Genomic DNA, 14,647 nt, shown 5'->3' with positions numbered 1-14,647 from the left:
TTTCTTACCTTCCCCTTTCTCAACATCCAGCATCTCATCCCAGGTGAAAGAGCGATTGACTTGCACGTGCTTTAATTAAAATTATGTTATTCACTGCTTGAAATATGGTCCCTCCTGTCTTGGAGAGAGCAAGCATAAACTGAATAACTCCTTGTGACACATCCCCTTTCAGTCCTTAATCCTGACCTGGAGCTTCCAGTTGCAGCTGTTTTAATTCTTCACCTTGTACCCACTTTGACTTTTTCTGTCCTTGGCCTCCGATAGTGTTCCAGTGAAGCTCAATGCAAACTTGAGGGACAGTGTGACATCTTTAAACTGTGCATTTGACAGCCTTCAGGACTCAATTTTTGAGTTCAACGATTTTAAACCCCAACCTTTTGCTCACATTCTGTTTCATGTTATTTACTGATCTGGATTTTTATTCCTAATTTTGTTCTTAATTTGTCTTTGTGTTTGGACAGCAGCTATCCTGCCGTTCACACCCCCTCTGGAAACATTTGTTTTATTTGTGCTGTAACCTCTTCCTTCAGCCTTGCATCATGAAACTGCCATTTAGTCTCCCCAGTCCTTCACCCCATTACTGCTGTTTTTTAGTTGTTCTTTGCACCCCCCTCAGACTTTCACATGCTCAAAGCCTATTTATTTCTAACTTGCTCAGTTCTGATAGACTAGGAACCTGAAATGTTAAACAATAGAGTGCTGGGAAAACTCAGCAGGAGAGAAATAGTTAACATTTTAAGTCCAATGTGACATTTCTTTGGAACCCACACCTGATTTTCTCTCTGGCCACAGAAACTGTCAGACCTGCTGAGCAATTCCAATGTTAGCTTTTTATTATCAAAGATATCTTGAACTTTTGCAGGATAACACTTTTATCCAAGTTTTCTTTGCTGCTTAGGGTTGGCACAGTGGTCAGCAGTTCTGCCTCACAACACCAGCCTCAAGTCATCATCTGTGTGGAGTTTGCACATTTTCTCTGTGTCTGTGTAAGTTTCCTCCAAGTGCTCCAGTATCCTCCCGTAGTCCAATGATGTGCAAGTTAGGAGGGTTGGCCATACTAAATTGTCCCTTAGTGTCTAAAGATATGTATGTTAGGTGGATTAGCCATGGTAAATACACAGTTATGTGGATAGGGCAGAGGAGGGTCTGGTGTGATGCTCTTTTAGAGAGTTGGTGCAGATTTGATGGCCAGATGGCAGCCTCCTCCACTGTATTATGTGCGAAAAGTAAAACTGTTTGCCATGTAGAATATACGAACATAAGAAATAGGAGCAGGAGTAGGCCAACTAGCCCTTTGAGCCTGCCCCGCCATTCAATAAGATCATGGCTGATCTGAAGTGGATCAGTTCCACTTTCCCGCTTTCGCCCCATAACCCTTAATTCCCTTGCCTACCAAAAACCTATCTACCCGTGTCTTAAATATATTTAGCGAGGAAGCCTCCACCACTTCAATGGGCAGAGAATTCCAGAGATTCACCACCCTTTGAGTGAAGAAGTTCCTCCTTGAATATAAAAGTAGGGAGGTCTTGCTGCGGCTGTATAGGGCATTGGTGAGGCCGCAGCTGGAGTACTGTGTGCAGTTTTGGGTGCCGTACTTACGCAAGGATATTTTGGCCTTGGAGGGAGTGCAGAGGAAGTTTACTAGGCTGATGCCGGAGTTGAGGGGGTTGAGCTATGAGGAGAGGCTGAATAGATTAGGCTTGTACTCGTTAGAGTTTAGAAGAATGAGGGGAGATCTCATTGAGACGTATAAGATGATGAATGGGATGGATAGGATAGAGGTGGAGAGACTCTTCCCGCTCAGAAAGGACAGTAGGACTAGGGGGCACAGCCTCAAGATAAAGGGGGGGGCGGTTTAGAACGGAGTTGAGGAGGAACTTCTTCACTCAAAGGGTGGTGAATCTCTGGAATTCTCTGCCCGTTGAAGTGGTGGAGGCTACCTCGCTAAATATTTTTAGGACGCGGGTTGATGGGTTTTTGATAAGAGAGGGGATTAAGGGTTATGGGGAGAGGGCAGGAATGTGGAACTGAGCCACGACAGATCAGCCATGATCTTATTGAATGGCGGGGCAGGCTCGAAGGGCTAGATGGCCTACTCCTGCTCCTATTTCTTATGTTCTTATGTTCAACTCCGTTCTAAACTGTGCCCCGCCCCCCCCTCATCTTGAGGCTGTGCCCTCTAGTCCTGTTGTCCTTTCTGAGTGGGAAGAATCTCTCCACCTCTACCCTATCCATCCCCTTCGTTATCTTATACGTCTCTATAAGATCCCCCCTCATCCTTCTAAACTCCAACGAGTACAGACCCAGTCTATTTAGTCTCTCTTCATAGTCCAACCCCCTCATCTCCAGTATCAGCCTAGTGAACCTCCTCTGCACTCCATCCAAGGCCAAAATATCCTTGCGCAAGTGCGGCAACCAAAACTGCATACAGTACTCCAGCTGCAGCCTCACCAGTGCTCTGTACAGTTGCAGCAAGACCTCTCTGCTTTTATATTCTAGCCCCCTCGCTGTAAAGGCCAGCATCCCATTCGCCTTCTTGATCACCTGCTGCACCTGCAGACTGGGTTTTTGCAACTCATGCACAAGGACCCCCAGGTCCCTCTGCACTGTAGCATGCTGTAGCTTTTCGCCCTTTAAATAGTAATCCCTCCTACTATTATTCCTGCCAAAGTGGGTAACCTCACACCTGCACCTGCCAGGTCCTCACCCACTCGCTTAGCCTATCCAGATCCCTCTGCAGACTTTCCACACCCTCTGCACTATTTGCTTTTCCACTCATCTTTGTGTCATCAGCAAATTTTGACACCCTACACTCAGCCCCCTCCTCCAGATCATCTATATAAATGGTAAATAGCTGAGGCCCCAGCACTGATCCCTGCGGCACTCCGCTAGTTACCAACCGCCAATCAGAATAGCACCCGTTGATACCAACTCTCTGCCTCCTATTAGACAACCAATCCTCTATCCACGCGAGTTGAGGGGGTTGAGCTATGAGGAGAGGCTGAATAAACTAGGCTTGTACTCGTTAGAGTTTAGAAGAATGAGGGGAGATCTCATTGAGACGTATAAGATGATGAATGGGATGGATAGGATAGAGGTGGAGAGACTCTTCCCGCTCAAAAAAGACAGTAGGACTAGGGGGCACAGCCTCAAGATAAAGGGGGGGCGGTTTAGAACGGAGTTGAGGAGGAACTTCTTCACTCAAAGGGTGGTGAATCTCTGGAATTCTCTGCCCGTTGAAGTGGTGGAGGCTGCCTCGCTAAATATTTTTAAGAAGCGGGTTGATGGGTTTTTGATAAGAGAGGGGATTAAGGGTTATGGAGAGAGGGCGGGAAAGTGGAACTGAGCCACGACAGATCAGCCATGATCTTATTGAATGGCGGGGCAGGCTCGAAGGGCCAGATGGCCTACTCCTGCTCCTATTTCTTATGTTCTTAACACCTTACCCCCAACTCCATGCCCCCTAACCTTCTGAAGCAACCTTTTGTGTGGCACCTTATCAAACGCATTTTGAAAATCGAGAAACACCACATCCACCGGTTCCCCTCTGTCTACCGCACTAGTCACATCCTCATAGAATTCCAATAAATTTGTCAAACCTGACTTCCCCTTAACGAATATATTGCATTTCAGCCCCATTGCAAGAATTCTGTCCTGAAATTTCTGTGTTCCACTAACTGCTGCATATTTCCTTTTAAAACGGAACTATTTGACCAAGCTTCTGGTTAACTCGCCTAGTCTCTCATGTGGCTTGTGTCTATTTTTCCATGTGCTTCTGTGAGGTATCTCGGACGTTTTCTTATGTTAAATGTATAAATGCAAGCTGTTGGTAGAAAACACTTTGGAAATGAGCAGGTCAACGTTGCAAATAATTAAATGTTATCAATGGTATGCCATTTTACATGTAGTTCAGTGATGGGCCAAAGTTTGTAAAGTGTCCTGGTACAAAGCTGTGGGATGTTAGCATATGCTATAATTTCATTGCTTTGCTATTCAGATGTTGTGCCAGTATACAGTAACTGGATACTCTCTGCCCTTGAGTTGGCACTAAAGGACATTCAGAGTAGATAGGCATTTAATGTGCCTAGAATGATTGTGTAGACGAAGGTAGATGCCAATCAAATGGATAAGTTATAGACATGTTAGAAGCCACAACCTTTTTGTATTCTTCAGTAGACTTGACCATTTTTAGGTGGAAATTCCAGTTATTGATCGAAACTGATTCCAGTGGTGGAATTTGAAAGCATTAATGAAAGATTGAAACTCAAATGGGAATAACAAGCTCTAGCCGATAAACTTCAAGGTGTAGAAAGGAAGACTAAAATAAAATTCTGTATAGGTAATAATAGTTGGACTATTTGGAACTGGAATGAGAGTCATGATACATTGCTTGAGGTTTGATGCCCTTCCAGCCTAGTTCCAATGTTACTCAATATTCAAACTCTTTTATCTGCAGAAAAGTGAACAAAATCTAACAAACATTTACAATTGAGCATTTTCTGATTATACACTCTTTGGGTTTATTAAGGAGCTCTCTAATAATCAAAAAGCAAACAGTTCTTTCTCAAGAAAACTTGGCTTTTCCACTGTTGCCCTTGGATATCCTAAATAGCATTGACACCAAACTGCTGCAGAAGAAATCTGATTTGAGCCATCATGCTTAATATTGAACCATTGTAACTCTTGTATTTTTAATCCATTTAGTCCAATGCTTCCCCACACGTGGCATATCTACTAGCTGTAATAAGAAAAGGTAGAACTTCATCTCGTACCTAAGCACTTTACAACCAATGGATTGCTTTTGGAAGTGTATTGATGGTGTTATGTAAGCACATCCGCTGCCTGTTTACAGCCAAGTAAAGTCCCACAATTCATGAATAAATGACTAGATAATCCATTTTTCTGTGGTATATATTGAGGGAAGTGCATTGTGCATCATCCTCTTGAGAGACAAGCTCCCAAACATGTAAGAATCAGATCTGTTATCTAATTATACTTTATTGTTTAAGTGGACACAGCACAAAAATTTCTCTTGCTGATCTTTTGAGCTTGACACAGTCCCTGTAATACAATTGCAATCTTGGCTCAAGACAACAAATTGATGATCGTTTGAACTTTACGCAGTACCCGTGACACTATTGCATTCCTTGGCTCAAGACAATAAATCTATTGTTATGGCTCTGCCAACTCTGGTAACTGGCCGTTTGCAAGGACGAATTGGCATAACATCACCTTCCCCCTCAATCCCCTCACCAGTTCCCTGATGATAGTTGATCATTTTGTCTCTTGTTTCTTCCTGACCTCCTTCCCAGCCATGTGGAGAAACTCAGGTCATTGCTTGTCATCTCTTGCTGACAGATGGCCAAATTTGTCTTCTCCTGATATCGTGAACTAACACTAGCCTTATCGGTGTATGCAGGTTAGTTTTGTGATGCAAGACTTGTCATGTTTTCATAAATTCCGAAAACAACTGTTGAAGTATTTAAAGCCCTGTCCTGTCTCTTCCCCATATGATCAGGTATGATGTCTAGGTCATGATTAATATGTGGCCCAGGACCAAAAGGTTTGTTGCGTGCTTTTTTAATGGAGTGTTATTGTCACATGCTCAGCTGAAGACCCAAAATATCCTTTCATCTGACTAAAGAAGCGGGGGGGGGAGGTGGGTGGAGTGGTTTGCGATTTACAACATTGTGATTGCTGGCAGTGTGCATGGGCACTGGATGTCAGGTTGATGAGCAACTGCCCATTGATGATGCAATGTGTTGAACAGTGGGATTTGTTACACATCAGTGCTATGCATTACTGAATGAGTGTTAATCTGGGTGACTTGTCCTTACTGTATCGCTGCTATGCTGGAGCAAGCATCATTGTTGGTGCCAGAGGATTCTTACTTGCAGCTTAGTTGTTTTTTAAAATTCCCTAGTGTTGTGATGAGCTTGCGAACTGTGTTTGGGAGAGGGGGAGGGGAGGGAATGGGAGGAGAGAAGGCAAGGATCTGAGCAGCCAATGCTGTGCGCAATATATTTCATGCTCTGAATTCATCACCCCAAACTGACCCCATCACTGATGACAGACTATAAACATAAGTATTGCCTCTGGTTTAAAATAGTTATGAAGTTCAAAACATTTTCTTGCAGACACAAGAAGTTATTAAGGACAGTGTCAATCTCAATAATAATTGTTTTTCACCAGTCAAGAATCGTGAAATTTCATTTTCTTACCTTTCACATACTATCGAAGCACGGAGAGGTGGGATGGATGCTTTACAGGACTATGTCAATTACACATCAGTAGGATTTCAGTAATGCCCCATGACTATCAAAATAACTAATAAATACCCTGTTCTGAACATGTTTTATTATCATGTTTTTTCTTGTAACTTAAAGACTGGAGTCAGAATTTGGCTTTGAGTCTCAAGTTTTTTTAACTTTCCATTCTGTTTTTATCCCTTGCTTTCCTGGAAAAGCCCGTTAGTGCTGGGAAATATAGTTCCACAGATGCTGAACCATTTCATAGGTGAACCAAAATATTAGTATCAGAAGGCTAGTTGACTGTGGCTAGGTAACAAGCCCAAGGCCTCCCCTGCCAATCCCTTGCCTGATGCCTCCTTGTTCTAGCTGTCACTGTTAGCCAGGAGCCCCATATAGCTTAATCTTTGCAGTCACTTAGAGTGCTTACATAAATAGTGTTCTTTACCCTCCCCTCCCTTAAGTGTTCATACTAGTTCCTGATCCAGCAACAACAATGGTTTTGAAGGTCTCATTCTTGTTTGCAAATCCCCCTAGCCATACCCTCCCCCAAACCCCAATTTCCTCCTGCCCTACAGTCACCAGAGATCTCCATGCATTTCCAATTCCGGCCTCTTGCGTCTCTATTTTGATCATTCCACCAGCTTTCTGGGAGCTAAACTCTGAACTTCCCACATTAAATATCCGTATATCTCTCTCCTCCTTTAAGATGCTACTTAAAACAAGCTTTTAGTCATCTGTCTAATATATCTTTGTAGCTTAGTGTCAGATTTTGTTTCCTAATGCTCCTGTGAAGCTCCTTGAGATGTTGTTGTTGTTGTTGTTATTGTTGTGAGATCAGCTAACAACACAGATCTGAATGCTGTGCTCTCTATGGCTAAACTATATCTTTCTCTTTCCAAATGGAGGCATGAGAAAAGCCTCAAGTAGTGAGTTCAAGAGTTCTAATCCTGTGATTGAACAATCCATCACGCAGCCCAGCCTCCCATCCACTGACTCTGTCTACACTTCCCGCTGCCTCGGCAAAGCAGCAAGCTTAATTAAGGACTTCATGCATCCCGGACATTCTCTCTTCCACCTTCTTTGGGAAAAAGATACAAAAATCTGAGGACATTTACCAGCCAACTCAAGAATAGCTTCTTCCCTGCTGCTGTCAGACTTTTGAATGGACTTACCTTGTATTAAGTTGGTCTTTCTCTATACCCTAGCTATGACTGGAACACTGCATTCTGCACTCTCTCGTTTCCTTCTCTGTGAACGGTATGCTTTGTCTGTAGCGCGCAAGAAACAATACTTTTCACTGCACGTTAATACATGACAAAAATAAATCAAATCAAAAACTAGAACCCCATTAGCTCAGTTAAATAGTATGAACACTTAAGGTAAAGAACACTATTAATGTAAGCACTCTAAGTGACTGCAAAGATTAAGCTATATGGGGTTCCTGACTAACAGTGACAGCTAGATTGGTCGGCAGGACTACTGAGGAAGAGGATCTTTAAGGAGATCTTTTTTGGTGCTCAGCAGAAATTTATTCCAATGGTAAAGAACATAAGAACATAAGAAATAGGAGCAGGAGTAGGCCATCTAGCCCTTCGAGCCTGCCCCGCCATTCAATAAGATCATGGCTGATCTGTCGTGGCTCAGTTCCACTTTCCCGCCCTCTCCCCATAACCCTTAATCTCTTCTCTTATCAAGAACCCATCAACCCGCTTCTTAAAAATATTTAGCGAGGCAGCCTCCACCACTTCAACGGGCAGAGAATTCCAGAGATTCACCACCCTTTGAGTGAAGAAGTTCCTCCTCAACTCCGTTCTAAACCACCTCCCCTTTATCTTGAGGCTGTGCCCCCTAGTCCTACTGTCTTTTTTGAGCGGGAAGAGTCTCTCCACCTCTATCCTATCCATCCCATTCATCATCTTATAAGTCTCAATGAGATCTCCCCTCATTCTTCTAAACTCTAACGAGTACAAGCCTAGTTTATTCAGCCTCTCCTCATAGCTCAATCCCCTCAACTCCGGTATCAGCCTAGTAAACCTCCTCTGCACTCCCTCCAGGGCCAAAATATCCTTGCGCAGGTGCGGCGCCCAAAACTGCACACAGTACTCCAGCTGCGGCCTCACCAATGCCCTATACAGCTGCAGCAAGACCTCCCTACTTTTATATTCAATCCCCCTCGCTATGAAGGCCAGCATCCCATTCGCCTTCCTGACCACCTGCTGCACCTGCAAGCTGGGTTTTTGCGACTCATGCACAAGGACCCCGAGGTCCCTCTGCACCGTCGCCTGCTGCAGTTTTTCGCCACGTAAGTAATAGTCCTTCCTACCATCCTTCCTACCAAAGTGGACCACCTCACACTTGCCAACATTAAATTCCATTTGCCATTTCCTGGCCCATTCGCCCAGCCTATCTAGATCCTTCTGCAGACTCTCCACACCCTCCGCATAATTTGCCTTTCCCCCAATCTTGGTGTCATCAGCAAATTTCGACACCCTGCACTCGGTTCCCTCCTCCAGATCATCTATATAAATGGTAAATAGCTGAGGCCCCAGCACCGACCCCTGGGGCACCCCACTAGTCACCACCCACCAATCCGAATAGCACCCATTGACCCCCACTCTCTGCCTCCTATTTGACAACCAATCCTCTATCCACGCTAACACCCTACCCCCAACTCCATGTCCCCTGACCTTCTGCAATAACCTCTTGTGAGGTACCTTGTCAAACGCCTTCTGAAAATCCAGAAAGACCACATCCACCGGCTCTCCTCTATCCACTGCCCTAGACACATCCTCATAGAACTCCAGTAAATTCGTCAGACACGACTTCCCTTTAATGAAACCGTGTTGCGTCTGCCCTATCAAGCAATTCCCTTCAAGATGCCTCGCAATTTCCTCCTTAATGACGGATTCTAACATTTTACCTACCACAGACGTTAAACTAACCGGCCTATAATTCCCCGCCTTTTGCCTGGCACCCTTCTTAAACAACGGCGTAACATTAGCCGTTTTCCAATCTAAAGAAGGAACGTAGGAGAAGGGATAATCAGCCGTGGTTATCGAAGGAAATAAAGGAGAGTATTAAATTAAAAGCTGATGCGTTTAGAGTGGCTAAAAGTAGTGGGCGAGTAGAAGATTGGGACAGGTTTAAAAACCAACAAAGATTGACTAACAAGTTGATAAAGAAAGGAAGGATAGACCATGAAGCTAAACTAGCGCTAAATATAAAAAAGGACAGTAAGAGTCTTTATAAATATATAAAGAGGAGGAGGCTGGCTAGAGTGAATGTTGGACCCTTAGAGGATGAGAGGGGGGATTTAGCGGTGGGAGATGAGGAAATGGCTGAGGCCTTAAATAAGTTTTTTGCCTCGGTCTTCACGGAGGAGAACGCAAATAGTTTGCCGGATATTAAAGATAGAAGGATGGTAGGAGTTGAGGGCCTGAATGCGATTACTGTCACTAGAGAGGTAGTGCTTGATCGACTAGCGGGACTGATGGTGGACAAGTCCCCAGGACCGGACGGTATGCATCCCAGGCTTCTGAAGGAAATGGCAGAGGTGATAGTAGATGCCTTAGTGATTATTTACCAAACTTCGCCGGATTCAGGGGAAGTGCCGGAAGATTGGAAAACGGCTAATGTTACGCCATTGTTTAAAAAAGGTAGCAGGCAAAAGGCAGGGAATTATAGGCCGGTTAGTTTAACGTCTGATGTTGGAAAAATGCTTGAATCCGTCATCAAAGAAGAAATAGCGAGGCACCTTGAGAAGAATTGTTTGGTAGAGCAGATGCAGCACGGATTCATTAAGGGGAAGTCGTGTCTGACAAATTTATTGGAATTCTATGAGGATGTGACTAGTGCGGTAGACAGAGGGGAACCGGTGGATGTGGTGTTTCTTGATTTTCAGAAGGCGTTTGATAAGGTGCCGCACAAAAGGTTGCTTCAGAAGGTTAGAGGGCATGGAGTTGAGGGTAAGGTGTTAGCGTGGATAGAGGATTGGTTGCCTAATAGGAGGCAGAGAGTTGGTATCAATGGGTGCTATTCTGATTGGCGGTTGGTGACTGGTGGAGTGCCGCAGGGATCGGTGCTGGGGCCTCAGCTATTTACCATTTATATAGATGACCTGGAGGAGGGGGCTGAGTGTAGGGTGTCGAAATTAGCTGATGACACAAAGATAAGTGGAAAAGTAAATTGTGCGGAGGGTGTGGAAAGTCTGCAGAGGCATCTGGATAGGCTGAGCGAGTGGGCGAGGACCTGGCAGGAGGAGTACAATGTTAGCAAGTGTGAGGTTATCCACTTTGGCAGGAATAATAATAGGAGGGATTACTATTTAAAGGGCGAAAAGCTACAGCATGCTACGGTGCAGAGGGACCTGGGGGTCCTTGTGCACGAGTCGCAAAAACCCAGTCTGCAGGTGCAGCACGTGATCAAGAAGGCAAATGGGATGCTGGCCTTTACAGCAAGGGGGATTGAATATAAAAGCAGGGAGATCTTGCTGCAGCTGTATAGGGCACTGGTGAGGCCGCAGCTGGAGTACTGTGTGCAGTTTTGGTCGCTGTACTTGCGCAAGAATATTTTGGCCTTGGAGGGAGTGCAGAGGAGGTTCACTAGGCTGATACCGGAGATGAGGGGGTTGAACTATGAAGAGAGGCTGAATAGACTGGGTCTGTATTCGTTGGAGTTTAGAAGGATGAGGGGGGATCTTATAGAGACGTATAAGATAATGAAGGGGATGGATAGGGTAGAGGTAGAGAGATTCTTCCCGCTCAGAAAGGACAACAGGACTAGAGGGCACAGCCTCAAGATAAAGCGGGGGGGGGCGGGGCGCAGTTTAGAACGGAGTTGAGGAGGAACTTCTTCACTCAAAGGGTGGTGAATCTCTGGAATTCTCTGCCCGTTGAAGCGGTGGAGGCTACCTCGCTAGACATGGGTAGATAGGTTTTTGGTAGGCAAGGGAATTAAGGGTTATGGGGAGAAAGCGGGAAAGTGGAACTGAGCCACTTCAGATCAGCCATGATCTTATTGAATGGCGGGGCGGGCTCAAAGGGCTAGATGGCCTACTACTGCTCCTATTTCTTATGTTCTTATAACTCCTTTCACTATTGTACAGATCTGGTAGGCTGCAGTATAGCCTGAAGTAAACTTTGTGATCTGGGGTGGAGGTGGCCAAGACAGGTCACATCTTCACATTGAGCCTCTTCACCCAGAAAGGCGCAAGCATATTGATACCTAGCTCACAGAGTGCCGAGGAGTGTACAAATTGAAATGTAAGGCAGGCAGACAAACGTATGTTTCATAAACCTCTTTTGTCATACACAGGGAGGAAACAATGCTGGGCACACTGTCGTGGTCAACTCAGTTGAATATGATTTTCACCTTTTACCCAGTGGGATCATCAACCCCAATGCTATTGCTTTCATTGGTAAGTTTTCGGGTACCTATTGTTTCCAACAATAAACCTGAATTGTTTATGTAATCATTTTTTAAGTTTGGTTGAAAAATGTTACAGCTTAAAGGCACCTTTTGGAGGGTTGAGTGGACAAATGCTAGTGTCGGGTGTAGAACTAAAGTTGTTGCTGTGACCTGCTACAGAACTGCGCTTGCACTAAAAGAAATTTACAGCTTCAGTTCTATTGGCTGTGTGTTCTCTTAGAGGCAAGCGGTTGAAACTTCTTTACCCACCACCCCCCTGCCTTAATTAGTTTCTATTCCTACTGCTTAATTATCTACCATGTATCCGTGTGTTTCTCTTGCTCCTCTCTCATAGTTATGCAAGGACAGTGCAACTAGATTTTCTTTCAAATTGACCTTGTGCTGAGGGAATTCAGCGGTCCTGAGCTGCATTTTGTTTTTGGTGGCGTAAGGGAGACAGAATGGAAAATGAATAGTCTGCTTGCCCCTCTCTCCACCGTCTCAGCTCAAAGAATCAAGATCAGACAGCCAAATTAGAGGCTGCCCAGCAAAAAGGTGGCCATTTAGCAGGGCAAAGGGATGGGGGGGTTTCTCTGTGCCCATTCGGGTGTCTAGGCTGGGATGTCCTGTGGCAAAGGGGTCATAATGCAAACGGGAAGTTGGTCACAGCTAACAGATTTAATGGTCCCCAGTCTCGGAATCTGAAAAAAAGTCAATAAATGAAGTCTGAAATCATATATGTACTGCCACTTCAGCAGAATGTGCTGCTGCGTGCAGCCATGTCCAGGTTGCCAGCCTTTTCCTCCACCCTTGTTATGATCTACGTTCCCAAACTTTCTCCCATCCAGTGCCGGAAAAATTGCAGACAATTGGTTCAATGGTTTGTTGATTGGCAGTTTCAAAATGGTGGGTGCCTTTCGCTTCTGTACCAGCTTGCCTTCCATAGTTTCAGTGACTGGCATATTGATGTTGTATTATCAACTCGATGTCATTACACGCTATCTTCATCTTCACTCAAGGAAGTGGGGGAGAGTGGGAGCAGGAGGGTCTGAGTTATGACAGTAAAATCCAGGTGGGACTTTTGATTTCTTACCAAGAATTGTTTTGCTGGTACTTGGATTTGTAATATACCATTAAGATACTGCCAAACATTCTGTTTTAGTGAAATCCATGTGATAATACATACAGTCCCATTAATTTAAAAGGCCAGTATGTTGAAGTTAGAAATTAGATTGTGCACAATGTTGTTCTTAATTAAGCTGATGGTAAGTTAGTTATTTGGATTTAGTGAGGTGTTCATCACTTCTGCAGTTCTGTAACCTCCTTTCGTAAAGAACTTTATTTCACATTTCACAGCAAAGAAGGACTGTTCATGAAGGAAATGTATATTGGAGATAAATATCTAATTTGTTGCAGCAAAATCCTGACAGATTACGGTTATGTCATTTGATAAATCATGACCATCTATATCTCAGTTTCTTTTGTTTCTAATGAATTTAGAATTCTCACTTGAGGTGGCAATTGCTTGGGATTACGTGTGCTTGGATTGCACCCTATAATGTTTGAACCAAAGGCTGCTAGGTAAAAGAATAGATAGTGGGAAAGTGCTTTATGCTAGTCCCTTACTGAAGTGTGTTTACGTGTTTATATTTAATTACTATAATTATCCAATATTTAAAAGCCAGCACCAGACATACAGGTTGATGAGCCACTGCGATTAGTAGCTCAGTAGTGAAGAAACATCTCCGTTTAAGGTACAAGCTGCTGCTTGAGAATTCAACTTTGATTTCCATACCCTTCATTATTTTCCAGTAATGGAACCATTCCTCAAAATATAATGGCAAATAGAATCAAAGCCTTGGAAAAGAAAGTACACCAAATTTAATTGTTTTGCATTTTTTATCTTTGAAACCAAACTGAGAAATTGGGCTAGCAGGCTATGGTTACTGCACATCTTTCCTATATGTGATAAAACTTTCCCGTTTCTCCAGTATCTTGGCCAGAACTAATAAAGATCATTTCTGAGAGAGTCCATCTGGGAATTGAACATGGGTTTCCTATTCAACAACATTATTCACACCAAATCCATTTTTGCTTTACCTGCACCCTGCATCATGATTCATTTTGTGTAATTTTTTTCTGTGCCTTTCTTTTCATCTGCTAACAGTTTGTGTTCTATAGGTAATGGAGTGGTTGTTCACCTACCAGGCCTCTTCGAAGAAGCTTCAAAGAATGCAAAGAAGGGAAATGGTTAGTACAGTAGATTTCAGGCTGCTCGGGGCGTCTGAGTATATTGGTGCCGCCGGTAATGGGAGAATAACAGTTTGTGATTATTTTCAAAGCAGAAATGGCATGAGGTATCCTTTTTGTCTCTGATTTCATATCAGCAGTAGCTACATTTATGTAATTTGGTTCATCATGCATGTGCTCTTATGCATATGTGTATACATGCATGTTCTGTTTTTCCTTTTTATTTGCTGCACTCTTCAACTGTAGACATATACTTGGGTACATTATGTAACTCGTCAAATGCGCCCTTCCATTTTGTTCATTTTGACAGCTGTGTTAATCCCAATTCCCCGGCCTTAATCTCTATTTCCCTTTTAAAATCCCTGTTTCCCAAATAAGCACTGCATTGGTCTTCCTTCTGGTTATCCAGTTGATTCCGTCTTTTCGTTATCCAGTTGATACTGCATTGGTGGACTTGCTGGTACTATGATTTTCATGTTCTCAAAATATATGAACAGGGTGTAGGAGTAGACCATTCAGCCCCTTAAACCCACTTGGAGATTCATGAAAAAGGAGGAGGAAGCATACATACATTTCAGAAAATGGATAAGGCTTTTGAGGAATACAAAGATAACAGGAAACAGCTTAAACAGGCACTTGGGACGGCAAAATGGACCTATGAGCCTTGGCAGGCAGGATTAAAGAGAATCCCAGGATTTTTTTATGTGTATATAAGGAGGGAAAGGGTAGGTCCATTCAAG

General features: G+C 43.8%; 1 protein-coding gene across 1 annotated transcript in view; it reads left to right on the top strand.

The window, feature by feature from the left end:
• The window catches only part of LOC145351119 (adenylosuccinate synthetase isozyme 2-like), an 84,110-nt gene that overhangs the window by 35,280 nt on the left and 34,183 nt on the right, over positions 1–14,647 (top strand). The window contains exons 2-3 of the mRNA XM_080200773.1: positions 11,565–11,667; positions 13,839–13,907. Of these exons, the coding sequence (XP_080056899.1) occupies positions 11,565–11,667; positions 13,839–13,907 (172 nt within the window). The remainder of the gene's footprint in view (positions 1–11,564; positions 11,668–13,838; positions 13,908–14,647) is intronic.

Source organism: Carcharhinus amblyrhynchos, chromosome 12, assembly GCF_965287045.1.
Source record: "Carcharhinus amblyrhynchos chromosome 12, sCarAmb.v2.hapA, whole genome shotgun sequence".
NCBI classification, from domain to species: Eukaryota; Metazoa; Chordata; class Chondrichthyes; order Carcharhiniformes; family Carcharhinidae; genus Carcharhinus; species Carcharhinus amblyrhynchos.
This window is presented reverse-complemented; position numbering and strand designations above follow the sequence as displayed.